The sequence below is a fragment of the Sardina pilchardus genome, chromosome 8, assembly GCF_963854185.1.
Source record: "Sardina pilchardus chromosome 8, fSarPil1.1, whole genome shotgun sequence".
Lineage (NCBI taxonomy): Eukaryota > Metazoa > Chordata > Actinopteri > Clupeiformes > Clupeidae > Sardina > Sardina pilchardus.
The window spans coordinates 9,293,832-9,321,331 of NC_085001.1; the positions used below are offsets into that span (position 1 = coordinate 9,293,832).

The 27,500-nt window shown below is 46.1% G+C and overlaps 2 protein-coding genes across 2 annotated transcripts in view; one reads left to right on the forward strand and one right to left on the reverse strand.

The window, feature by feature from the left end:
• The window catches only part of stxbp1b (syntaxin binding protein 1b), a 15,470-nt gene extending 8,409 nt beyond the window's left edge, over positions 1 to 7,061 (reverse strand). Inside the window, exons 1-6 of the mRNA XM_062543854.1 lie at positions 7,025 to 7,061; positions 3,105 to 3,154; positions 2,327 to 2,408; positions 1,817 to 1,893; positions 1,292 to 1,370; positions 842 to 945 (exon numbers count right to left, since the gene is read on the reverse strand). Of these exons, the coding sequence (XP_062399838.1) occupies positions 842 to 945; positions 1,292 to 1,370; positions 1,817 to 1,893; positions 2,327 to 2,408; positions 3,105 to 3,154; positions 7,025 to 7,061 (429 nt within the window). The remainder of the gene's footprint in view (positions 1 to 841; positions 946 to 1,291; positions 1,371 to 1,816; positions 1,894 to 2,326; positions 2,409 to 3,104; positions 3,155 to 7,024) is intronic.
• Positions 7,062 to 8,139: 1,078 nt separating this feature from the next.
• Positions 8,140 to 27,500, forward strand: part of niban2b (niban apoptosis regulator 2b) — a 30,859-nt gene continuing 11,498 nt past the window's right edge. Inside the window, exons 1-6 of the mRNA XM_062542643.1 lie at positions 8,140 to 8,504; positions 16,025 to 16,155; positions 16,974 to 17,102; positions 17,798 to 17,903; positions 18,190 to 18,357; positions 25,909 to 26,024. Coding sequence (XP_062398627.1) covers positions 8,450 to 8,504; positions 16,025 to 16,155; positions 16,974 to 17,102; positions 17,798 to 17,903; positions 18,190 to 18,357; positions 25,909 to 26,024 — 705 coding nt within the window. The 5' untranslated portion in view covers positions 8,140 to 8,449. The remainder of the gene's footprint in view (positions 8,505 to 16,024; positions 16,156 to 16,973; positions 17,103 to 17,797; positions 17,904 to 18,189; positions 18,358 to 25,908; positions 26,025 to 27,500) is intronic.

Here is a 27,500-nt window from a genome sequence, read left to right on the forward strand (position 1 = left end):
CAGCCTCCTCTCTCTCTCTCTCTCTCTCTCTCTCTCTCTCTCTCTCTACATTTGTCTCTCTGTCCACCCATCTCTCTCTACTCTCCAGATTCTACCCACTGCCCCATCTGTCGAAGGTCAGATGATAACAATCCTTCTGGTGTATACAAGCAAGTTCCTCCTATCACACAACCTTCGGGCCAGCCCATTGGTCCCAGGGTAGCATGTGGGTGAGTTATTAGCCAATGGCACAAAGGATTAGAGGTAGGATAGTCCAGCCAGAGTAATGCCGCATCTCTGCCCTCACCCTCTCGGAGGGATTAACTATGGAGGACAACAGCAGAGGATTGGAGGCAAAACTATGCCTGGGCTAAAGCCGCTCTAGAACATTCTAGCGTGAGACGCCCCCTCCCCCCCCGGGCTCCAAGCTGGTTGGGTGCTTTTCTGTCACGGCTGGTTTCTGCTCTGCACTGTCCGCTAGGCATCTCCATCTCCACGACAACGGGCCTACAATCACGACCGCCACCGTGGCTAGCACGGCTATAAACTAAACTTGAAACAGCCACACACATTTACAAACTGTGACACCTTCAACAACTAAAAACAATGATTCAATCACAACTAGACATTATGGCAACTGTAGCCGACACAAGAACAATCATAATACACAGCTACACTCATAATAACAGCCAAATTACAACAACAACAACAACAACAACAACCCAGTCACGACTTCAAATCCTGGGAAACCTCACATCACCCACAACTCAATACAATCTGGAGCCAGCGCCACAACCACATCACCATCGCTATCACAACTAGATTACAAGCTCGACAACTGTAATTGTTGAAATAATCTTACCTGCGACTCGTAGGGCAGGAAGGCGATATTAATCTCAGTCAAGGTCTTCATGACTTTGGAGGCCCGAGATTTGGTCAGCAGGCCGAACTGCGTGTCTGGGACAGCTGAGGGGGAAACAAAGAGCAGCAGTGGTCAGCAGTGGTCAGCAGTGGTCAGGGACAACACTGGCGTCTGCTCTGCAGCCATCAAGTGCAGCTATATTACAGTCATTTCCTGTGTATTAGCCTCATTGTGTATAAGCCGCAGAAACAAAACTCGGGCTCTAGGTTAAGCCTTGTATTAAACTCATAGCTGACGACATTTTGCAAAATTAATGTAAAAGCCGAGGCTGGGAAATTATGGTGCAGAGAATTCAAACATGGTTTCAATACACTAGGTACACGGTTGGTATTCACACTTGCAATTACATTACAGAGACACATTATACATGGTTAACACTTTGTTTCTCACCGTCTGTGAAGAAGACATGAGCCCCCCTGTACATGACGTTGCGGGGATCTCGGAAGTCATTGATGAGACCCTCTACAGACTGTAATCAAAAAATGTACTGTAATCTTTAAGAATGTATGCAAACATATAGTATAATGTATGAGAATGCAAATGAGGTACAAGATACAAAATGTATATGAACAGAACGGCAGCCCAACTCCTCAGAAATCTGACATTCAGATAGATAGATAGATAGATAGATAGATAAGATAGATAGATAGATAGATAGATAGATAGATAGATAGATAGATAGATAGATAAGATAGATAGATAGATAGACACTTTATTGATCCCCAAGGGGAAATTCAAGAAACAGAAATTCAAGAAAACAATGTGTTGTTCCAAAGCAGGATGTTGTAGTAGGTCATCTAACAGGCTGAAGGTGTGTGTCTAATGACTCTAATGTGGAGTGCGTAGGTGAGTTGGCTAGCGCGGTGCAGGAGTCAGGAGTGGCCAGCAGTGGTCAGCTGAACCCGAGACACTCACCTCGTCGCTGGGGGTGATGAGATAAATGGCCTCCATGCTGGGCAAGGGCTCACGCTTCTTAGTGATGTCCTCAACAACTAGAACAGAAGAGTGGACAGAGGAAGAGAGGAAGGGAGGAGAGGAGAGGAGGGGAGGAGGGGAGGAGATGACAATACAGAGAATGGGAAGGGAGGAGAGAGAAGGAGAGAGGAGAGGAGAGGAGAGGAGTAGATAAGAGAGGAGAGGATGACAATACAGGGAATGAGTAGGGAACAGATGATGCAGTGATGAGACGGCAAAGAAAGAGAAGAACCAGGGATGGCAGAAAAGTAGATGGAAGACAGGAGATAACCAGGGGAAGAGGGAGAGAAAAGGGCAAGAGAAAGAGGAAATGGGGTTGAGAGGAGATGAGAAGAGTGGAGAAGAAAGCAGGGGAAAGATGGAGGAAGAAAGTTAGTGTGTTAGTTACTGGACTGATTTGCTGTGATATGGACTCAAAGAAACAGTTGTTCAGTGTTGTTTCAGACTCACTTGTGATGCCCTCCGACATGATGTCCGTCATCTTGCAGCATGAGGAGATCATTCTCATGCTCAACTTGTCCACCACCAACGCCTGTGAGACAACACAAGTCTAAGTAACCTCATCCCACTATACAGTATATCTGAAGAGTTCAGATGCAAAAGCCTCTAAATCCACTTTTTGTCAAAAATGAGATAATGATGGTGAGTGAATGCTCTTCACATATAGTGTAAGTTACTTCAATAATTTACCTTCAAACCTCACTAAATACCATTCTCTTCCTGGTCTGAAATATTGATTTGTAGGCGAAACCCTATAGGAGCCTGATACAAAATGCTAATTTAAAAGAAAAGTGGTCAGACGGATTTAGAGGCTTTTGCATTCTTTTCTTTTTCTTTTTCTATTCGTGTTTCAAAAGTGTAGACCTATTATGAATCTTTAGGCATATTTCGTGTACATTCATGGTTCAATATTGTAGGCCTATTATGAATATTTAGGTATATTTTCATATACTACATTCATGTTTCAATAATGTAGGCCTAGTATGTATCTTCAGACATATGTTTTATATACATTCATGTTTCAATAATGTAGGCCTAGTATGTATCTTCAGACATATGTTTTACATACATTCATGTTTCAATAATGTAGGCCTAGTACGTATCTTCAGACATATGTTTTATATACATTCATGTTTCAATAATGTAGGCCTAGTATGTATCTTCAGACATGTGTTTTATATACATTCATGTTTCAATAATGTATTATGCTAAACCATAGCATGCTTACCTTCCATTCTCCTTTGACTCGGACTTTCCTGATGACATTGTTCATAATCTCTGTTGGTGAAAAAAGGCCCATCATCAGAACGCTCAACAGCCAAGTCAGTCAGGACATATCCTCTACTCTTCAGGGTGCACTCTTGAAAAAAAGGTGCTATACAGAACCAAAAACCTATAGAATATATACTTTTTTGATCCCGTGAGGGAAATTCAGTTCTCTGCATTCAACCCAATTTAACCGAATTAGTGAACACACAGCACACAGTGAACACACAGTGAGGTGAATCACACAACCCAGAGCAGTGAGCTGCCTGCCCAACCAGCGGCGCTCGGGGAGCAGTGAGGGGTTAGGTGCCTTGCTCAAGGGAACTTCAGCCGTGGACTGGTCGGGGATCGAACCGGCAACCCTCAGGCCCGAAGCCCTAACCAGTAGGCCACGGCTGCCCCAGTATGACACCCTGAAATGGCTCTTTAAACCAATTTGAAGGGTCCACCAAAGGAACCCCTAAGGGTTCTTTAAATAGCGCCCCAATGGGGGGCACTGTGGCGCTGTGGCGCAGCAGGCTACAGCGTCCATACCATTTACGGGTCCGAGTGCCCACGGGGACCCAGGTTTGAATCCGGCCTGCGGTCATATCCCGATCCCACCCTACTCTCTCTCCCAATTGTTTCCTGTCTACGTCTTCACTGTCCTATCATAATAAAGGCCAAAAGATATATATATATAGCGCCCCAAGAACCCTTTTTTTAAAGAGTGCGTTGCAGAGCTTGGCCTGCGTCTGGCAAGAACTGAAGAATGACTTTGAGCTGCTACTGCGTCTTCTGCTGCACGTATGCTATGTCAGTAATGTGTTCTGGGTCATGCCACCCAGTAGGCTGTGTGGGGAGAGAGAGAGAGAGACAGGGATTTGGCCTGATGTGAGGAACAGCGGTGTGTGCTGGCTAGCTACTCTGGAGAACTATGTGCATGGGGACGAGAGGACACGGCTGACACGTTCTAAATATATACTGCAGAGGTGTCGGCCACTGTGCTGGACAGCTCTCTGGTCTCCCACTACGATAAACCTGCACGACCCATGTCATCACCGCAAGAGCATTCATATGACTGGAGTGTGAAGATGTACAGTTGCAGATGATGATTTAATGATGGTCTTGATCGAACATCAGCCTTATGTTGCAATACAACATTTTAATTTGAAGCCCAAGTATTAGATAGTATAGGAGCCTGTATGAATGGACTTCATGCCAACATTTACAATAATCCAGAAAACTGTCACTGTGAAAACATCATTACACTTTATCTATCTTTTAACCAAAACAGCATAAATTAATTATTGCATGGTAATGTCTTAAATAAATCAACAGAAAAATGTTTTCAATACAAAAAAATCGAGAGAGGGCTATTCTTATTGAGGGATACTTTGACGGAATAATCGTTCTGTGCAACGATATTTATTTTCAATATACTGTATATATGATAAGCTCTCCGTGCTTTCTGACAGCAAAATATATGACACGCTCCAGATCTTTAAGGCATGTCACACACATACACATCTTTGTGTTGTTTCTGGAGCAGATGCCATTCACTTGGGGATGCTATGACAGCAGTCAGGTTGAGGAAGGATTAGCTCTAAATAAACAGTTAAAAAAGATCTCGTCTCTGTGTGCAGTGAGAGGGACACAGCAATCACTGGGGCCTAATCTCGGGCCAATCCTCTTACGCCACACTCCTGCTATTTCTGTGCCACCGGACGTGACATCACAGAAGGGGGAAAACACACACACACACACACACACACACACACACACACACACTCACACACACACACACACACACACACGCAGACATTTTGGCTTCCAATCCCCAAAAATTCCATTATACAAAGAGCAGCAGAAATCAGTCATACATCAATGACTGTGCCAGCGCTAGAGTGTTTTATAGGTCTTTGCCAGATATCTAAAAATGTATACGATGCTTTCATAGTCACCTGACATTGAACCCTGTAAGATTTCTACTAATTCTAACTTGAATGGCCACTTAACAACAAACTATAATTGATAAACGTATGGTGTGTGGCTACAATGTCCTCTAAATAGGTCTGTAATTCATAAGAAACAAGCATAATCATATAGCTGGATCCGAGATAGTGCTGTCTATGAATGAAGACACGGAGAGGTGAGATTCTAATGATGGCTATCCCTTCACTACTGAAGACTTGAGGAGTCGATCCAATTACTCAACTGGATTAACTGGAAATGCCCCTGCACATGTGACAGAAGAGTCAGCAACACAAACACAAAAGCAGCTTTGGGAAGTGTCTCGAGTCCTCGTCTCCGTAAACATCTAGCAGACGAGCAGCTGCCAGTGATCCACTGGGTGTGGAAGCTATCAGGAGGACTCAAATGATTGATTTTCCGATGGCGGGGATAAAGATATGGGTGAAGTCAGAGTTGAGTGTTGAGAAACGGGAACATCCTGACTCCGTTAGGCCTGTGCTGATAGGCTCAGGTGTGACCAGGTATTTCAGAGGAGATCCTAAATGAAGCGTGTAGTCCCCCAACTCCAACATAAAATAGATTCTCATATCGGATGTTATGGAAAAGATGGAATGGAATGTGAACATATGGAATGGTTCGATATGAAATCTGTATGGTGGAGAAATATGGACCACTTGGAATTCACTCACTGCCTCTTATGAGTATCATCTGATGCCAATTCTGCTACCTAATTTAATATATGCACGTGTATTTATACATGTGAGTTTGCTAGGCAGTGTCTTACTAAAGAACACTACAGAACATTTAGAGAGAAAACAAAACACACTAATATAATCCCATTGATTGTAGGCTATCACACCTTTCATCGAGACAACAATGGACACTTGGGAATTGTGGTGGTTGTGGTTATTGTATTTAGCAGATGCTTTAGTCCTTTAGTCGAAATAATACGATGGCTCCCCGCAGTTAAAAACACAGACTTCCAAACAGAACATATTCCACACTGTATTTAAATAAACTGTATTCAGATTAATTGAACAGTCTGCAGCATATTCCAAATCTGTAGACAATGTATCTTCAATATCATTTCAATTCCGTATCAGCCCATCCAACAGGTTCATGACATGAGACCTGCGTTACTGACCATTTTATCCTACAGAACCAAGACCTAAAATGCAAGATGTTCACCACAGATACCAGTACAGGCCTATGGAATCACCCTGGAGCCCTTCCTATAGTATGTTACAGTTCATCAACACAGTGGCATTCACATTGTGCGATGCCATCCTGATTGTAGACCGATTGGTGACCTAAGTAAGGTCACAGTTAAGGACGGATGTCTCCATGCAGAACACATACTACATTACAGGCTGAATTTGTCACTTATTAAGAAAGATTGCATGATTTCAACAATATTTCCAGCATAATATGATAAGTCTGATCGAATCCATGTTTAGCAGTTTTTGCTTGACTAGTACCCCTAAACAGGAGTGAACGAATCTACTTTTAAATGCCTTTCACCCGGATGACATGATATTCTGCACGCAACATACGTGAGTATTAAGAGAATACACAAAGCTACAAAACAATGAGAGCCGAGTGTAGGCTATCCGCTGACAGCAACGATACGTTGTGTGGCATGAGCCTATACTACTTTAAAATTAATAGTAACAATAACAGTTATAATAATAAAAATGTTCTATTCACAAACATATCAGTCGTTATCCAATTTGACCCCTATTCAAACTGGAAACGAATTAGGAAAATAGCTGAACAGCAATTTTAGTGGACTTCCCTAATGCGCGAAGAGACTACAGAAGAGACAGTGCCAGAACAATATCTGCCCTCAGATCGAGCTCTGCTCGCGTCGACACTTTAGCTCTGAGGTTTCAAAGTTACTGGAAGTTATTAATATCTTAAGTTTCTTACTGTCGCAGACAACCGCCTTGAGCCCGGTGGGTGGCATGATGCTTGCGTTGTGACGGCGCCTCCGCGTCCCTTACTGATAAGTCTATCCGACCCTCCACTGGAGCGACGGTGAACTATCCTGCCCTACACTCGCAGATGATTAGGGCGAGGGGGACGTGATTGCGTCGGAACTTAATCCTACGCCTCCGCGCGCCAGTTCGCTCCCTATCGAATTTAACGCACTTGTTCATGGCACATGTTACACTCCGTGTAAGAAAATCATGTACAACTTTTCGAATATGTAGCCTACACTTTTTATTGGATGTTTATAAAAAAATATGACACACATAAAATACCAACAAAAAGATCAAATATATAAGCACACATGATAAATACGCATGGCAAGCATCTTTGTCTTTCCTCGAATAGACGATCACAAGAGAATACACATTTGAACAAACATTTCATTTGAACAAACATGTAATGAATGCTCCAACACATGTCGTTTGTCTCATTTGTCATAATAACCAGGGAATATTAAATTATACTACATCCAGTAAGGCGGACACCTGCGGATTGGGCCTGCGTGCGTGATGAGGTATCGATAACCGCACGAGGGCAGCATCGGCATGCGTTTTCAGTAGGCTACAGTGCAGCCATAGTCTGAACGCCCTCTATCTTTATTCCACTTTCAAGACAATGTATGGAACAGAAAGACCTATGAAAAAAGTTAATGTGCAACAATATGATCCTTACAGGCGAGCATATTTTTTAATAGGTAGCCTACATACATTGAGTATATAACTTAAGACTTATTGAGTGTCTGTATCAGTAATGCATTTATCATCAACCTAAAGGGCGGACTTTAGCCTCAATTGACTGTTAAATATTTAGACATTTGTCAAACGGTGTTCAAACCAAGACACTGCAAACCAAGACAAAAAATTGTCTAGGTTAGGCTACTACAAGATGATCGATCACAAATCACCTCATTGTGAGAAAGAGGACTCTCCACTCTGTTTGATTTAGAAGTGCTTGCGCCCCGCCTTTAATGGACTATTTAACGGTGACCTGATCTCATGAATCCACTTCGCTCGAAACCACACCTTCAACATGCCATAGAAATCAGATAGGTCAAAAAGCTGAACTTTTCAGCAAGCAAGTCAGTAGGAGGGTGTGACTCTTTGCTGTGGTGGTGAGCAGCAGTCTTTCAGCGTAACTCCACCGCTGGCGAGGCAAATTTTTTTGGTTTAATTTGCCCTCGTCTCGCTTGCCCAGTGGTAATACACTACCCCGCTTCACTCCTGAAGACATTTTTGTTGGTTTGAAGGAGGGATAGGAGGAGGACTTCAATTAAGTCTGTATGCTTCCCAAAGTCTGTTGATCTCAGTTTTTTAAACGCACTAGACTTTCCTATTCATATCTGGATTTGTAAAAGCAGGCGCAATGGGGGATGTGGTCTCATCACACCTTGATGAAAGCAAACGAGAGCTCATCACTGGTAAGTTATTAAAGAACCAACAAACTTGCTACTTTTAAAAATATCTTGTAGAACGTTGTGGTGATGTTACCACGTCACATGTCAGATGTTAGTATTACATTTTTGGACACAGAATATCCTTCTTATCAACCACTTTCAGCAGCATTTTTACGCAAGCTCTGTATAGAAATGCGCATAACGTGGCAATGATATTTCCACTAGTTTCCAGTTCTTTCTTAAACATTTACAACAATTCCGTTGGTCCAGGAAAATCTCACTAAACTTGTGTCTGCTGCTGCTGTGAGTGAGTGACAAGAAAACGAATCACGTGTTGTGGAAAATCTGACCATACGCATTTGAAATGAAAGAGGATCTGAAAGTTGCCAAGTTTTACTTATATCTGGAAACCCTTGAAATATTTTGGGAACTTTGTGACCCCAGTGCGAAAGTTGACGTCCTGAATGGTTTGGCTTCTCTTATGGGCTCGCCTGTTTATGGTTATGGCCGATTTAGCAGTCATCCCTTGGATATTCTCACCTCAGGGGGGTTAAACAGGTGAGAGAGAGAGAGAGAGGGAGGGTGTGGTGAGGTTGGGCGATCACTGATGGCACAGCTGCAAGAAATGCTGAGTGCTTCAAACAGAATGACCCTTTTGTCAGTTGCCAACAGGTAAATCCCGAATCTATGTTGCCAGATGCCCTCTGTCTTTTAAGAGCAAAACAATATTGATGATACATGTTTCATGGCATTGGTGTCATAACGTGGAGATACAGAGATGGAACTAAAAAGCAAGATATCAAACTGAAAAGTTGATCATTATTATGTATTTTCCTGTGTAAAAGCTGACTATACTTGTCATTCAGCAAAATGGGCAGCATTACATATTTGTTGAAAGCAGAAAGCCATTTTCTCAACTAAACATATCTGTCCCAACTGTTGTGAGCTTGTGTCCGAGAGAGCGCATTAGCAGACACTGCTGTTCCAGGATGTAGAGGTCCAATCATGCCCCTGACACCACTATATGCCATACTCCCCTGGCCCGGACTGACCAATCGGGATGCTCAGTTCAAAAGGTGGAATTTGAGGAATGCATACAGTTTTTGAGAGGGGGGGGGGGGGGGTTGGATGCCTCTCTGGTGGTGCGAGTGTCATGGCGGTCCGGTTCAGCTCCGCAGGATGTGTAGGTCTCAGCGGGGAGGATGTCTGCACACTGGATCCTCTCCTGTTTTTTTTTTTTGGACGTGGTGAACCTTCAGGGGCTCAAAGCTAAACACGGTGCCACGGTGCTGCGTCTGTTTTCTGCATCTGTGATGGACGAGGAGTGGTGGACCGTGCACCGTGTGGAAAGGGGGCAAACACGCTGGAGGTGAGCGAGGGGGAGGGAAATGGTCCAAACAAAAGTCCTGTCAAGAGGTGATTACTCTTTAACGTGGTCTCATGGCTGTATCCTGACCATATTTGGGACCAATGTGGTACGAGCCAAGAGTGAGTCACATCAACATAGCAGCAGTCGGGTGTACGCCACTCACCCATTCTCTTGTGAGGTGCTGAGTGCACCTAGAAGGACTCCTGCCACCATATCAGCTTAAGGCTTTAGCCCTTTTATGACCTATACTGAGAGAGAACGAGGTACTATCTGCCTGCTTCTTCCTGTGATTTAGTGCCTGTTCCAAAGCTCAAGCACTGTGAAGTTTTTATGTCTCTTGTTTTTTTTTCATAAAGCCTGGGAATCCCTCGAATTGGGCGCACTCCAGGTTTGGGCGTCATAGTCATTGTTGTCATCTTCCTGCAGCCTCCCGGGTGAGGTCATGCCGCAGCCTTGAACAGGGGGTGGGGTGGGGTGGGGTGGGGGGGGCAGTATTGCAGGCAGTTATCAAGAACAGATTCCGTGGTGGCCCATGCACTTCCTGTGTGTGAGGAATGTAGCTCTCACTTGCCACATAGTCTTATTGTGAAATGTATGTGCCTCTTTGGCACCGTTTCAACGGTTGTTCTATATCTTTAGTATTTTCTCGTCAGAATAATAGCGAGAATTCAAACAAGAATTCAATGTCTTCTTCAGGGAAAAAAATCCAGGGTTTTCGAATGTGACTGTGAGGGAGTGTTGGTCTGGAGGTGGGGTCTGGCAGGAAGTTTGGCGTTATATTGGAGTGTTTGCCTCATGGCAGCGAGCCGGACCGCATAGTTAAGGCGTCTGCCTGGCGAAGCCAGAGAGACATAAACAGGGTCTCTCTGTGTGGCCACTAAAGTGCCAGGTCCTGTCACCTCCACACACACACACACACCCCTCCGGACAGAAAGAGCCTTGTCCTGACCCCTGGTCCCGACACACACACACACACACACCCTGGTGTGGCCCCCACTTATATTCCCTACCTCACACACACACACTCACACAAACACACTCTCATGCACACACACATACTCACACTTTAAAGAAGAAAAGGCATTTCCTACATGCGCTCTCCCTGACTTCCACCACTTATGCCCCCCCCCCCAAACTTCCAGCCTCATGCTGTGACTCACCCAGGGCCTTGACTGGAAGTCTGTCAAAAATTAGAGCACTTCCTTGAGTCACTCTCGGGATCCAGCCCATTCGAAAGTCATTGTGGTGGCCGTGAATAGCGCAGAGGCTCGGTCCACAGCCTCTGGGTACTCATCTCCCGATTTTTTCCCCGCAAAATTCTCCCATTCCTGACTCACGGATGTGAACCTCGCAGTGGGACATGTGGGAAAGTTTGTTAGAGAGTTTTTTTTGTGGCTTTTTGAGAAACACAAAAACAACCATTGTTTACAGAGTCTCAGATGACTTCCCCATTTAATCCAAGTCAATATGTAGCTGTGATCAGAATTGGCCTTACTCGACACTCTCACTGATTACCCGCAGTGCAAACAAGTCCCCTCTCTGGACAATTACGAGAGAATGCTTGCACTGCACAGCAAATTAGCCAGCTTGAGCAGAGTACAAGGTCAGCTTCGCTTCAGTGAGCTGTGGAACCATTCTGAAGAGCATAAGCATGTGTAAAGCCATGTAAACAATGCAATCTGTGCATAAATGAAAGTATAATACTGACTGAAATCTCAAAGAAAGAGTCCCAAGGCTCATGTATGTTTACAAATCATTTAGAAATGGAGAGGGGAAAATGTTTCAGCCCATGCTGTAATATTATTGTAATGGATTATGTTCATAAGGTAACATCTGTCATGTTATCCATGCTTTTTCTTTCCTTTTCATTCTTGTTTTCCTCAAGGGTGGAGGTGCTGTTTACTTCCTCTTTTTATTGACTCTCCTGCAGCCTACTGACCGAGGAAATCTGATTGGGAGGCGAGGCCCTAAGTCTTATGCCACTTTTTCCAAAGCAGTTCCAGTATCTGTCCTCTTTGTCTGTCCACTCTCTGCCTCTGGGCATTTAAATCCGTCGTCTTGAGTCACATGACACGCGCAGTATGTCTGGCAAATTGCTCTAATTGAATCATGCCATTTTGATTTGTTCTCGCTCAACGGCCACTTTGTCCTGTTTAATTTGGTTTGTACCCTGTCACCAGCGATAGCGCGTCCCTTCTGATCTCTCATGCCACGGAGCCAGCGTGGCTCAGCTGCGCTACGCTCGTTTGTTTAGCTATCCCAAAAAGCTGCGATGGGGGGTTTGTTTACCATATTGCAATAGCGCCATGATATAACTACATCAATATTTCCCCAGCCTCTGGCTGAGGCGTTCTTTAATGCTACTAATCAAAACTGTATGACAAACAGTCTATATTGGAAGCAACTGTGCCCTTTGGCGTATGCGATATATCAGCGCTAAATCAGAGGAATGGCACATTTCTTGGTGTAAATAGTTGAGTCAGTCCAAATCCTTGGAGCTCTTAAATTAATGTTTTGGTTCAGCCTGTGTGGTTTAGTCATCCTGAAGAAAAACAAGACTGTTTTTGGAAATTGCTTTAGCAAAGCATGGGTGTTAGCCCTGTGGGATGATCTCCCCCTCTTTCTCTTTCTCTCTCCCTTTCTATCTCTCTCTCTCTTTCTGTCTTTCTCTCTATCTATCTATCTATCTATCTATCCTCTCTTTCTCTTTCTCTCTCACACTTCCATGATCTGCCTTTCTCAATCTTCTCACTCTCTTTCTATGCTGAACAGCTTCATGTCCACATCAGATTCCTTATCCACACATAAGACATAGGATAAGCCTTCAACATGTCAGACATATCAAAGACTCAGAGAAAGCACACGTACTGTACTGTATAAACTCACAAACTGTTGACCTATTCATACACTGTAGCTTTCCGAACGCTCCAAGCCTGTGACCCACATTTGATCAGATTAAAAAGTATGTGACAATTCTAGTCAAAATACTTCAACTCAAGATAAAGTTTGTAGGCAGCCAAAAATCATTCAGTCATATGTTGTTTGTTTGTCATCTTAGATTTGTAGTCACATACTGTATGTCTACTTTCCATTCAAACCAGAATAGCATCACTGGAGCATCACATGGACCTCAGCGATGTCTGACTCATAGTGGCATAAGCACATGCTGAGCCACACGTGTAGGCCTTCAGAAGACTGATGCAACAAGCCAGATATCAGAAAGTGGTCCATTGTCTTTGGCCCTGTGATCATAATCAGGACTTCAGTGGGAGGTTCATCCAGTAATTGTGTTGTTCAGCCATACCATCATGCACAGCCGCTCATTTGATTTCCACATGTTACTTACAAGGGCACACTATTCTTAGAAGGCCGTGTACAGTTGTGGTATTCTGGAATTAAAAAAAATCTTGGATTTCTCCGCTTGTCTGCTCTTCAAAAATCACACTCATCCCATTTCATATGTGCTGCTGTTATTTCTGTCCTGCCCTCACAGCACACCGTAGCAATCAAAGCCCCTTTGTCTGCTGAGGAGACTTCCAGCTTTTGTTCTGGTCTGGTCTGGTCCCCGCAGTAATGGCAGTACAGTAGCTAGCGTTCTCTCCTTGGAGTCCGGCTCCACTGATTGTGAGGACTTCCTCACCCCTCTTCCAGCTGGCCTGGGATCAGTGCTATTTTTTTGTAATCTGCCTGTTGTTTTCATTAGCCAACTCCACTGCGCTGAAGCCTTCCACCAGAAACATATTTCGGGGGGTTTGCTAATCCAAACACCCCGGCTGGTCTGTTGTCCCTGCTTCCACTTGTACGCTCGCTAAAGCTCCCCTGGGCCAAGCGCTGCAGACGTTGCCAGCAATTAGTGTGTCGCACTTAGAGACTGAATCAAAACAATGACAGAAACAGACTTGGGTGATCAAAGCGAGGATCCATTTCGATCCCGCAAGACCAGGAGAATGACTCCGACGGTGATGACGTGCGAGTGGGGGACGATGTGTTGTGAGGGGACTGCTCCAGGTCGGTGAGTGGAGCAGCGTGACGTCGGTCGAGTTGGCTTCTGCCCCCCCACCCCCCCTCGCTCGCTGGATGTTTGCTTTAGATACGCCGCTAGTCAGAGGGTGAGTCAGTGAGTCAGCTGTGTGCATACGGCTTTGCTGTGATTACAGCCACACCCACCCTTAATGTGCAACGCTCCTCCCGCCTGACTGATTCAAGAAGAAGAACGAGGAGAAGGCTAAGCCGAGTGTTACTGTGGGATTCTGGGTCTGACCGAGGAGCAGAAGAGCACCACATCCATCAAGCTCTGGATCCTCCAGCTCAAACCCCTCACGGCTCCTCTGGGCTCAACTCTTGCGTATCATCTGCTCCCGCCTGATGGCTTCGCCAGCATCACCTAATTATACCCTTCAGCATGATGAAGAATCAGCAATCTCTTAAGAGCGGCTTGGTTCCCAACCTATCTCTTAAGAACGTTCCGGTTCACTTCCCAACCTATCTCTTCAGAACGTTCCGGTTCCCAAACCTATCTCCTCAGAACGGCTTGGTTCCCAACCATCTCCTTCTTTCTCGTTCTTTCCCTGTCTGTCTATCTTTTTTATCTCTCTTTTTTTCCTGCGAGAAGAAACATTTCATTACAGCAATGTAGACCAGATGGGATCAGAGGGCTGCTCAGTGCGCTCTGCTAAACTTTCTTTCGCATGCTCCCAGCGAGGGTCCTGGCAGGCTGCTCCGTGTGTGAAGCCTGGAATGCGAACCCCATCATACACACATCGCACAGCGTCTGTTTGTGATTAAGGCTCTACCGGGACATTTGTAATGTTGTCCAGCACTGATTGTAAACATACTGTAAATCTGTCCTCAAAGATGTCTGTCCGATACAAACACCTCCATTGGCATGGCGGGTGGGGGGGTTTGGGGGTGTTTGAACTTGGTCGCCTTTGCTGGACAGAGGTTGTTTGAAGAGAACGACCCTCAGGATGGCAAATCCTGATCTTTGACCTCCCCACAGCTGTCCCAGCGGATGTTGTTGCAGAGCGATTGGATTGTCCATTGCCCTCACATCCCTGAGTCACTGGGTCAAAGTTGATAGAAGGGGCTTCTGACTATTCCTGAGTCACTGGGTCAAAGTTGATATAAGGGGCTTCGGACTTTTCCTGAGTCACTGCCTTCACCACACGAGTGTCGGGGCTGTTTTATATTGTGAAATCCCACTACAGTCATCATCGTCACAGCTATGTTTCTCTAAAACAAATCTCTCCCCTCCTCACTGACTCCCCGCCATACACACTCAGACACACGCACACGCACACACACACTCTGCTCACATACACACTTAAACTCTTGGATGAGTGTGTGGGAGCTCGGCTCTTTAGCCATGCCCTGGACGAGTTCCAGTGGTCAAGCCTCTAATTGCTCCGCCATGCGCGAGCCGCCTCATCACCTCCGCTCAGCGTCGGGCAGGCCACCCCTCCCCACCCGCTGCCCAGTCCAGCTAGCTGGACCGACAAACTAATCCCCCAGACCCTCCTTCACTTCATATCACACACAAACTTGGACAAAAGACTTCTACAGAAGACTGTTAAAATAGTCGAAGCGTCGGATGAATGACATGCCAAATGGATGGTCTTGAAGTCCGAGTTTCTCAATGCTGGCCTCAGATTAGTTGCCAATGATCTACAGTAAGGTTTTGTGTCAGGCGAGATTTGCTTGGCCAGAGACAAACATGTGCTGAAAGGCTAAACCCAAGGCAAGTTAAACATTGCAATCTGGCCAGGTTGATAAAGTGTGTGTGTGTTCAGTTGTGTGTGTGTGTCACATGACTGATGGAGCAGTGGTTAGTTGGAGCTCATGGTCTAACTGCCATGACGCACAGCATTGCTAGTCATACTGTATGTTTTAGAATGAAAACTGAATAGATTTTGACTGAAATTCTCTAATAGCAACTGCTGTCGCTGTCCTTGAGGAATTCTCCGAACAATGTTGACTTGCATCAGCTCTGATGAAGCTAGTGAGACTGTGTTATTAGGCTACAGCTCAATCCAATCTGCACTGCACCTGAGCTTTGACAGCTTCGATCTGCTGTACATGAATGATTCTGCAGTGTGTGTCTCTGATTGTTGTCAATGAAATGATCTGCCAAACAACAGGGAACTAAACATGGCCCCTTCTGTGTTTGTCTTCGCAGCGCGCACAGGCGAGGTCATCGGCGAGTTTGGCCGATTGTATGAGCAGCAGTTCGTGGTTGCCCTGTTCAACAAAGTGCGCTTTGATATCGAAGGGGGCGGAGGACCTCAGCCACAGTTGCTGCACCGCAAGGTAAGGCCTCCACCCACTCCTGCTCCACCTGGGCCACAACCCTGTCTTTATCGTTCTCCCTCTCTCTCCCTCTCCTTCTCTCTCCCTCTCCTTCTCTTTCTCTCTTTCTCTCTTTCTCCCTCCCTCCCTCTCACCATCTGTCATTTATTATGAATGATGAATGTGCAGCAGCACAACCTTAAACAAACAGCAAACACCTCACAGCATGAACCAACATCTCACAACAAAGCTGCCCTGCAATTGTGTCTCCGAGCAAAGAAAACCGTGCTGTCTCCCCTGCAGCCTGAAGAGCTTAAGAGCGGGTTTAATCTCCGAGCCAGTTGCGACGTGTGCCTGTCTCGGGTGCTTGACGCGGTGTGGTTTTCCGTGCTCTCAGCCCTAATGGCCGCTTCTATGGACTGTTTAAACAAAAGAGTCGCGTTTTTAGCTCGGCGCTGGTTCTCGAAAGATGAAAGCGCCGCTTTCTTGGAGGACGCTCGGCCACGCTGGGTGGGCAAAAGGGGTTTTGAGTAAACACGCCTCTCAGACGAGAGAGGACTTCCCCTCGCCATTTGGCCACAGTCGAGTACCTAACATTCTCAGAAGGCCGTGGCTCTTTTTGGTTTTTCTAATGCAGCTCGGCTCTCCTGATTTAATTGTACTCGTTGGCCCGTCTGTAAAACACAACCGTGCAATTACCGAAACATTCAGGAACTTTAAGGAAATCCCACGTCAATACTTTCCGTAATCCCATTTCCCATTATTATTCCACGCTGCCTGTGAGTTTTTCCAGCCTGCGGCCCCTGTGAGTTATGCGCCTGCTGCCTCCCTCTCCACAGGTCCCTCTGCAGGACAAGTCCATCTTCTCCGGCACGCTGTTCCAGTACCTGGAGGAGAGCAAGAAGTGGAGGAATCGCTTCCTCTTCATCCCCGACTCCTACAATGTCAACTTCTACGACAGCAAGGCGGTGAGTGATCCCCCCCCCCCACACACACACACACACACACACATGCACACGCACGCACACGCACACACACACACACGCGCACGCGCACGCGCACACGCACACGCGCACACACACACACACACACACACACACACACACACACACACACACCCCATCCCGTCCTTCAGAGCCCTTTCCTTAAGACTTCTGGTCAATTTCTCCTCTTTGGACCGTGAAAAGAGTGACAACTGGAATGCGCAGGAAAAACAGCCACTCCAGCCCACTCCGGCGCAGTGCGCCACACACACAACTCCCCCTGGGTCCAGATCTGGACGGGTTGATGTTGTTGGCAGGGCCTGTGGGAAAGAGAGCTTTATTTCAAGTCATGGAGAGTGTCGAGCCTGTCGGTCTCACTTGAGTTGAAGCTGCTGCGTCGTGCCACATCACAATTTTAGACGTGTAGGATTTTTGGCTTATCGCACGGCTGGGAAGATAATATTGACATTTTGTATATATATGTGAACAAAGGGGGTAGGAGCAGTGCTGCAGCTGGTGATTTATGTACGTATGCTCTCAACACTGGTCCTTGGCCAGCAGAAGTGTGGCTTTTATTCCCCTGTAGAAGATGAGAACTTCTTTTAACTCCTTCTTGTATTGACCAAAAATCACCATATTCTCATATTGACTAACATTCTGTTTATTCTCAACTGTGTCAGGGCTATGAGAAAGGCCTCCATCCCAAAGGATCCATCAACTGTGCGGGGTATCGAGTGTTGACCTCCATGGACCAGTACCTGGAGCTGCTGGGTCACAGTTTACCAGGTGAGGCTGTGGGGGAGATCTGCTCATTTAAACTCTTTCAAATCTCTTAGTTTAGTATTAGGACACTACTTTTAACTTCAGTATCATGTTTTTCCCTGTTTGAGGTCCTGTCTCAGTTCAGGAGGCCTCAAGGAACGTTTTAAGTTGACCTCTCTGCCGCCCTGCCGTCAGCCAACATGGGTCTTGGTGACCCAGGAAATTCCTGGACTCCAGATTGTTTATTGTGTACTGGAATGTGTTTGTGTTTGTGTTTACCTTGTTGTGTGTTTGTGTGTCTGTGTTCCAGGTGTCAAGGCTAAGTCCAGCAGTTCTCCATTTCTGAAATGTCCCACCCAGTTCCCTCTGATCTTGTGGCATCCGTACGCTGCCCACTACTTCTTCTGCCTGGTGGCCGAGAAGGACCAGCAGAAGTGGAACGCCGTCTTCCAGGACTGTGTCCGACACACCAACAACGGTGAGCGGCTGCCACTGTGAGATGACCTCTACTCTTTGGTCTTTCCTCACAGCCATCAGCGTTTTCATCATCATTGGACACAAAATCCTACATAATTGCTCTCTTTACGGCCATGACTCCTGTATGTTGTGTATGAATGCTACAGTATGAAGGCTGCTTTTCAGGACCGTGTTTGTCAAGTCCTGTAAACAGACACTCTGACACAGTCACTCACACTCTACACAGATAGCAAAAGAGTAGCAAGACAAGACATTATTTTAGCGATGAGATCATTTTACATTTGGTATTCGTATGATTCCTCAAGATTCCTCCAGATTGTTGACTGCAAAAGGAGGACTTTCCGCTGACTCACTCTTTGTGTCCACATCAGGTCACCTTATCCTTATCCGCCTCAGGTACAAGGTCAGGTTACCCATGGTGCTTTGGCACATTCTTGCTTTAATTCCCAGGAAGTGATCAAAAGGCTTATTTGGATGTAATGACACAGTGGCCATGCCAAGACAAGGAGGTGGCGAGAGGCCAGCAATAGTAGTAGTTTTCAGTCCTGTTAAAAATCCACACCCTTTATTCAGTCCTCTTTAAAAATCTGATTCTGTTCCTTTATTGTTTCCTGGTATTGTCATTTCTTTATTGTATAGTGGCTGTCTGTTCTCAATCAGGCACTCTTGAGGACAGATACAGTAATGGTGAAGTCTAGTTCTTTCTCTTGATTTTTTTTTTTCTCCAAAAATGTGTGTGTGCTTGTGCGTTTCCTTTTGTAATCACATGTCTCTTGCTCAGACAGCCATTACTCATCGTCCTCCTGTCCTCCCTCCCTTTTTTGTGAAAGAGAGAGCGAGCGAGAGAGACAGAGAGAGCGAGAGATAGAGAGAAATCTCACACCCGCATGAGCAGAGTCTCCCCGCTGACCTGACGCTCAGATGCCAGTGACCAGCGCCGCGGTAGTGCCAGCTCCCCAACAAGGGCACGCTTGTTCTGCCACCTCGCCCACATCTGTGGGCCCCAGTGTGCTTAGCCACAGTCCAACTCCCGTGCGTTTGTGTCAGAGGTGCTGCGTCTCTTCTGCAAAGGTCAACTCAACAGGCTTTGCTCGCGGACGCCGGACGCCCTGAGAATGAGCTGTGTTTCTGACAGGCACGCCGCGCACAACCCCAGAATGAACCCTCTCTCCACCAGGAGTCTGACCGCAGCGCTCTCTGGCTCTCGCCGTCCAAGATGATCTGGACACACTGTTCCTTTCCAGCGCAGTGGTCTGAGGACGGCACATTCCTGGACAGTATATCACGCCGCTGCAGCCATTGCTATCGCTCTCTCTGGTTGCAGTCAGGGCCATTACAGTAGCTTAATGCAGGCCGACCCACAAGAGCTGGGTTTTACATCCAGCGAATTTGGGTAGTGTGGCAATGTTTGCTGACGGTGGAGCCGTGGAGGTAAATATCGTGAGCGATGGGAGTTCAGCGGAGAAACACAGATGTTAAATCTTCAGATTTGTATTTTATTTTAATGTGCCAACATAACACGACGTAGCAGAACGTTGAAACTTTAGTCCCAAAACAAAAACCTGAAGATTTAACATCTGTGTTGCTTCCGGTAAACTCCTCTCTCGCTACAATTAGTCCTCTCCTGTTGATGCACCAGATAGTTATTCACAGTAGCGCAGAGGAACAATGGCTTTTCTCTGGAGGTTAATATTGCTCTCCAGATCTGGATGAGTAGTCCATGCTCTGCAAGTCATGTAGGCCTGGACACTGATCAAAGTACCAGTCCCCTAACAGGCCTGCTGCTCTGTGTGTGTGTGTGTGTGTGTGTGTGTGTGTGTGTGTGTGTGTGTGTGTGTGTGTGTGTGTGTGTGTGTGCTTAACCTCACCTCCTGGGTGGCAGCTGTGTGTGTGTGGGAGGAGGAGACGCTGGCCTGTGGTGACGTCTCCCAGCTGTGGGATTACCCAAAAATGACCCATCTCTGTGCTGTGGGATGACCCAAAAATGACCCATCTCTGTGCTGCCATGTGCATATGGAGTACGTTTCCCCCTGGAACATGTAACATGAGTTAGATTGGATACAGCAATGCAGCAAGGTCCTGTTTACATGTATTATCCAGCTTTTCCTAAAAGAGACTTCGCCAGCTGCATATATCCAAAGACGCGCACAGCGACCATCTGCCAAAAGCAGATGAGGGAGTAATTTACTGCCATAACAACGCGTGCTATAATCGGGAGTTAACGATCGCTAGACAAGTTTTTCAAATGGCCGCAATATAGACGCACGCTGACCAGAAAATTTGGGACATGTCCAGTTGAACTCCGTAAATGAATAGGACGATACAGTTTGACTCCTTGCGTCATATAGCTCTTGTGGCTCAGTCATCATCGTAGCCTTCACTGCTACCGCAAATTTCTTCACTGCTACAGCCTTATTACTCAGCTTGTAATTGGTCAAAAAACACTTGATGTTAGGCATCTCCTTGCCCTACCATGTTTGTGTAGTCTATGTGGAGATCTGTATTTGGAGTAAGGTAAATGTTTGTTAACTTGTAGGTATGGTAGACGTGAAGCTACAGCTTTTGAAATGTCATTCCTCCTCTGGAATGGAAAAGAATAGCCTTAGGGTTAGGGCCCATGTCAGTTGGAGCCATATTCCTGAGCCAAAACGACAGTGGTAGTAAAGGGCAAACATGTCTGTTCTGACATGCGGAAGCAGTGGAATGGGGTCAGGAGGAGCTGCTGTGATCATGCTCAGTTGAGACCGTTATCAGTGAAGTACAAAATGCTGAAGAAGTTATTCATTTTGTACGTATGCTGTGTCTGTCTGGTGGCCATAGCAACAACAGTGGTAAACACCACTTTCGCAACAAGTTGCAGCCGATAATTGACACCTTTGTCTCGATTCGGAGTGAGGTGACGACGCTACGTCACCATGCCTTTGCCCTGTCGCGGTGTTTGTCTTTGTCTTGAGCCTACAATAGGAGCCCAGAATGGATTTCTTCTTTATGCGAAACTGACCTTGGATCTCTGGTTTAATCATTTACAGTTACAGTGAAAGTATGAAACGCCCCAATTAAGCTGCTCTCTCTCTCTCTGGCTTTCTCTCTCTCTCTCTCTCTGGCTTTCTCTGGCTTTCTCTCTCTCTCTCTCTCTCTGGCTTTCTCTCTCTTTCTCTCTCTGGCTTTCTTTCTTTCTTTTTATCTACAGTATCTATCTCTCTTATCTTATCTGTCTCTGTATTTGTATCTATCTCTCTCTCTCTTTTGTAGTGTCCCTGTCCCCACCTCTCTTCCTTTGCCACATTCAAACCATTTTTTCCCTCTGCAGTCATATGACCTGAGCCCTGAGGCTGTAATTCCTCCCACATGTTTATGATAGCGTCGTGATTCATTTCTCTTCCCGGGTAATTGCTTAAGAACACTGCAGTGGCCCGGGCGCCGGTCACGCTTTAGACCTGCAGAGCTGCAGACGCTCACACTGGCATGAGGGAGACAGTCCAGGCAGTATATCATTTGATTTCATTTTGGGTGCAGAGCCATAGTGTGTGTGTGTGTGTTTGTGTGTGTGTGTGGTTGTCTGTGTGCACATGTGTTTGTGTGTGTGTGTGCGTGTGTGTGTGTGTGTGTGTGTGTGTGTGTGTGTGTTTTAATTGTGCAATAACTTAAGTGGAATCATGGTGCTGTCCTTCTGCGCACGTGTGTGTGTGTGTGTGTCTGTGTGTCTGTGTGTCTGTGTGTCTGTGTGTCTGTGTGTCTGTGTGTCTGTGTGTCTGTGTGTGTGTGTGTGTGTGTGTGTGTGTCTGTGTGTCTGTGTGTCTGTGTGTCTGTGTGTCTGTGTGTGTGTGTGTGTGTGTGTGTGTGTGTGTGTGTGGCTGTGTGTGTGTGGCTGTGTGTGCTGGCCCACGTAGATGTGTAGGTGTCCAGGGTGGCAGTGGCCGCAGGAATGTGGCGGCGTGGAGTGGACAGGCGGTCCGTTTGATGGAATAACGAGAGGACGTCTGCAGGGAATTTGCCCCTAAACTGGAAGCATGAGCTCCAGCACATGTCTGAAGACCCACAGAGCCGGGAGCGGTGCCCTGTGGCCCGGGGCAGAGAGCCCAGCGAGAGCCCAGCGAGAGCCCAGCGAGAGCCCAGCGAGAGCCCAGCGAGAGCCCAGCGAGAGCCCAGCGAGAGCTGGCTGACCACACTGCCTCTGCTCCCTGTATTTCACCTCAATTTATTCAAAAGGGACAAGGAGTTATGCATTGTCTGCCATAGTGCTGCGAGTACTGCACCTTCGGTGTTAAATTGTGTCCTGGACACATCATCAGAGGTCAGGATGGAAGGTCACTAGAGGTCATGATGATTATGGCGAAGGAAAGATAAAAATATGTAGTGCAAAAATCTCTCATCACAAGCACAAAATAGTCCACAGATGGATTATACAGTCTTGCTGCTCCCTGATAGGCTACTGGCTTTACCCCCCCCCCCCCATCTCTCTCTCTCTCTCTCAGCTGTAAGGAAACAGGGAGATCACTGTGTGATTGCATTCTCATTCTTGCATGTCAACACATGCCATACATGCTCCAGAAATGTAGCGCACACTTTATCAATGACCTTTTTGTGTGGAGCTGGTGTGTATGTATGTATATGTGTGTGTGTGTGTGTGTGTGTGTGTGTGTGTCGACGCATGTGGAAGGCCACACATGGCTGCAGGTGTGTGTGATTCATACCATTCTAGCAGGTGTGTGTGAGGGGGGGATTGTTTGGTGCTGTAGGGGACGCAAGCCTGCTGCCCTGCTGTTCCAAGTGCTCCATGCCTGCTCAGTGTGTAGACTGAAGCCTAATGTAAAGTGTGTGTGTGTGTGTGTGCTTTACTAAGGGACCCTTCTCTCAGACTGGCCCTCTTCTCCTTTTTCACTTCTGTTCTTCTCTCTCTCTCCGTTCTCTCTCTCTCCATTCTTCTCCCACTTTGAAGCTGTGCAAGAATGGGTGTCTGCAAACATCTCTGTCTGTCTTGCCTGTCTTTATTTGTTAGTCTGTATCTTTCATCCTCTCTCTCTCTCTCTGCAGCTGTTTCTCGCTCTCTCGCTCTCTCTCTCTCCAGCTGTTTCTCTCTCTCTCTCTCTCTCTCACTCTCTTATCCCTCCATTGCCCTCATTCTTCTGCTCTGACAGTGCGACATCAACCAGGCACGCAGTGGAAATATTGACCAAAGCTTTTCTTTCTCCCCCATCTCCCTGGTTTAGACATGTCATAGGTCTCAAAAGATGCCAAATTGTGTGTGTCTGTGTGTTTCTCTGTGTGTGTCTGTGTGTGTCTGTGTGTGTCTGTGTGTGTCTCTGTGTGTCTGTGTGTGTCTCTGTGTGTGTGTGTGTAGGAGCATTTCTTACTGATCAAGAGACTAATGGAGTCCCCTGAGTCTAGTCTGAGAGAGAAATGATCTTGGGTCATCATGATATTTTGAGTAATTAGTTGAACTGCTGGAGGATATACATGACGTGTAACTTATGTTGTTCTTCCTTAGCCTCGCGGCAAAACCTGTCCCATATAGCATGGCGCCAACAAGATGATACTCTGCTGATTTTCATTAGGGTATCATCACAGGGAAGAAATCACCATTGCTTAAGACCCGTCAGAGTTAAAGAGGTTGTAGGAGAATGAATGGCGATAAAAAAGAATGGCTCACTGTTGAGAAGTAGGCGTAACCTCATTCTGGGGTGACCGAGGCTGTTCACACATCTAGAGCACTGTGAACGTCGGCAGCTGTGAAAATAATGTCTAAAGGAAATTCTTAAAATGCTGAAGATGCCTGACTTTAACTTCACAGCGCCGGGCCTGCACTCATTACCCTCCGAGAAGTCGGAGAGAAGATGCACGTCTCTCCTGAATAATGCTGTGCTCTGTTCATCAGAAACGTTAATGTTACGCGACTTTTGGGTTTTTGAGACCTTGAGTCCAGCGCAGGGCCCAGTCAGCATGTGGCTATGCGATGCTGGACGCTTGTCATTGGAGAGGGAACAGTAGTTGAATGGGTGGGAGTCTGGTTTGGGGAGCTGGGGAGTTTTCATTACTCCTTGAAGGGGCTATTTTTGAGCTTTTAGAGGCACACAAGTTGCCAATTCATTCTCACGAGGGACACTGCCAAAGTAAATGTCCCTCCACCCTGACTATACACACATGTGCGCTCACACACATACTCACATTCTCACACAACTAACAGTTCTGCTCTGGACTTCCTGCCTGCCCCCCCCCCCCCTCCTCCTCTAACACTGCCATCTGCCCCACCCACCCTGGTTCCAACTCACTTCCTGTCTTTGTCACCGCACAAACTCTCTCAAACCCACAGACAAGCTCCATGCACACATTCCTCATTGTGCTCTTTCTCTCTCTCTCTCGCTCTCACTCTTTCTTTCTTTCTCATTCTCTCTCTCTCGCTCTCTCTCTCTCTCTCGCTCTCTCTCTCTCTCTCTCTCTCTCTCTCTCTCTCCTCTCTCTCCTTAAAGACTATTTAAAAGACAGACTTGCCTGGTCTGTGTTTTTAGTGGATGGATTAGATTTCCCACTGCCCCTTAGCCAGACTGATGTGAGCTCTTTGCCACTGTCACAGGGGGGACTGAGGACTTTTTAATGAGGCCCAGAAATCAGAACGGGAGGGACGGTCCAACTCCGCTGCCAAAACCACAGCGTGCAAAATCCCCGGCCTCCGCTGAAACTTAATGACGTGAACACACATGCATTTTCATTATGCATCACTTAAGGCCGCGAATTCTGCCGTCAGAATGGGACACGAGGGCCTTATGGAAGATTAAGGCCAAGATTAAATCCACATTTCACCGTCGTCAGAACAGCCAGGCCGGTAGGGTTGCGTCTTTTGGGAGGAACCCTGCAGAGAGGAGTGTGCTGTACGCAACCTCGTTACACTTGACCTTCCTCTGGTTACCAGGCTTGTGTATTAGTCGGATGAGCATTACCATGGAAACTAAGATATTTAGAGGCATGGCTTCCTGTTTTGGGGAGATGACGGAGCAGTAATGATGAAGTTGGTAATGATGTGGTGTGTGTGTGTGTCTGTGTGTCTGTGTGTCTATGAAACCCCCCTCCCCATGGAGAGGAGTCAGTGGCCAAATAAGGTGATTTGTCTCGGCGGCGACCAATCCCACATATGAGTCCTGAGTGTTCTGTTTGGGGAAGTGAAACAGGAGGCCGGCACTGTCTTTTGGTCACATCTCCTCTTGTTCATGGATTAAGATGTCATCTAAAGGAAGTGATAGAATAAACTTATGACACTTCCTTTTTTCTCCTTATCATTCCCATCAAAAGAAAGTGAATGAATAACACCAATGCTGGTATTGATTTATTGTTAGGAGAGTCATTTTATGCGGCTTTATGGTGACTGCAGATCATACTAGCTGCTGTCATTGCGGTCCCTTCTTAATCATGTTCTGTATTCATTGTTACTGGTGTCATATTTGTTTCCTCGTAAAGCGACCTTGAGTTTGAGAAAGGTGCCATAAAAAAATAATAATTGTTGTTGTTGTTTTTGTTGATGGAGGTGGTGGTGATGACTGTTATTGTTCCTATTCTCCAGGTCTTTCGGAGGAGAGCAAAGTCCAGACTCCAGCCTTCACAGACGCAGTGCGGCTCTACCGCCAGGCCCACGGCCAGTACGGCACCTGGGACATGTTGTGCGGGACCCCCCCACAGGTGAGCACCAGCCGCCACACCTCTGGAGCCCTGACTGCACTGCAGTGTCCCGGTCGTGATCATATTCGGAATATGCTGTTTACACACACACACAGAGAAACCTGGGGCCCGTTGCACAAAAGCAGAATTAAGATATCCGGGATAAGTTACTGAGCTGCGCTCAATGAATCCAAAACAAGAGCATACTGGCTTAATTGGTTGAACAAAGACCAATCCAGGATGAGCAGACACGGATTCATCAAGCCAGGTGTAAGTTATCCGGTATGTGTGCGCGTTCTCGTTTCTCCCCCAAATAACTCACGGTTGGGATAAAAAAAGACGCGAAAAATAGCGTCTTGCACACAAAGTGATAAACCGCTTTTGATGTAGACTAACAACGAGGTAAAGTTTTACTTTTTTGGATGGGGGGATCATGATTATTTCTGTTACATAGCGGGAGTAGGTGTGACCGATCAACTGAATGCAAATTTACGTATGCACCCACATGTGAGAGCTTCCTTGTCTCGGCACGCAACGTCATTAAGGAAGCGCTTTGCCACCGCAAATATGCACAAATTATCTTCAGTTGTCTTAAAAGCCGAATTAGTTGAAAACACCTTCGAAAAATGTCCCCTCCACTTCCAATCAACTACTATTAGCAGCCTATTTATCAAACATCTGTCAAAAAAGAAGCAAACAACGAGTAGGCTATGTTATTAATTATAAGGTCATCATAATTTAAATGACATCCATATGGTATTAGGCAGACATTCTGCTGTGTTTTGCGAGTAAATGCATGTAGCAAATAATATATAAATGGAATCTACAGCTCTTTAAAAAAAATCACGTGGAGGTCTCATTTGAATGACAGCTAGCTGAACCAATCAGATATTGTAATTACCATTAGAATCAACTTATCTTGGCTGTTAGCCTGGACAGGAGCAGGCTAGCTCCACAGAATAAATCGCCATGGTATCTTATACCATAACATATCCTGCTGCCCCCTATCCCGCTTTTGTGCAACTGGATCACGGACAAATTGAGCCAGGATAACCAAGATATCCCGGGTTAATCCCTTATCCTAGTTTTGTGCAATAGGCCCCTGGTTGTGAATATCCCCTGTGTGCATGATAAATACTAGTGTCCCAAAGCTGGGAAACCTGGACTACTTCAAAATCCCAATTGTAATCGGTATACTGAAGTACTGAAATGTAAACGCAGTTAAAGGGACACTTCACCGATTAGCATTAAGCTTTGTGTCTTTAGAAAACCAGTCATGTTTTTGAATGGTCGTGCATCATTCCCTCAGTTTGCCTTGATATGGGAGAAATACGGATTTCAATGAAACCCATGAATAGGACTTCTGCTTTCAATGATGTAAAATTATGATTTTTACGTCATTGAAAGCAGGAAGTCCAACATTGAAATCCGTATTTCTCCCATCTCAAGGCAAACTGAGGGAATGATGCACGACCATTCAAAAACATGACTGGTTTT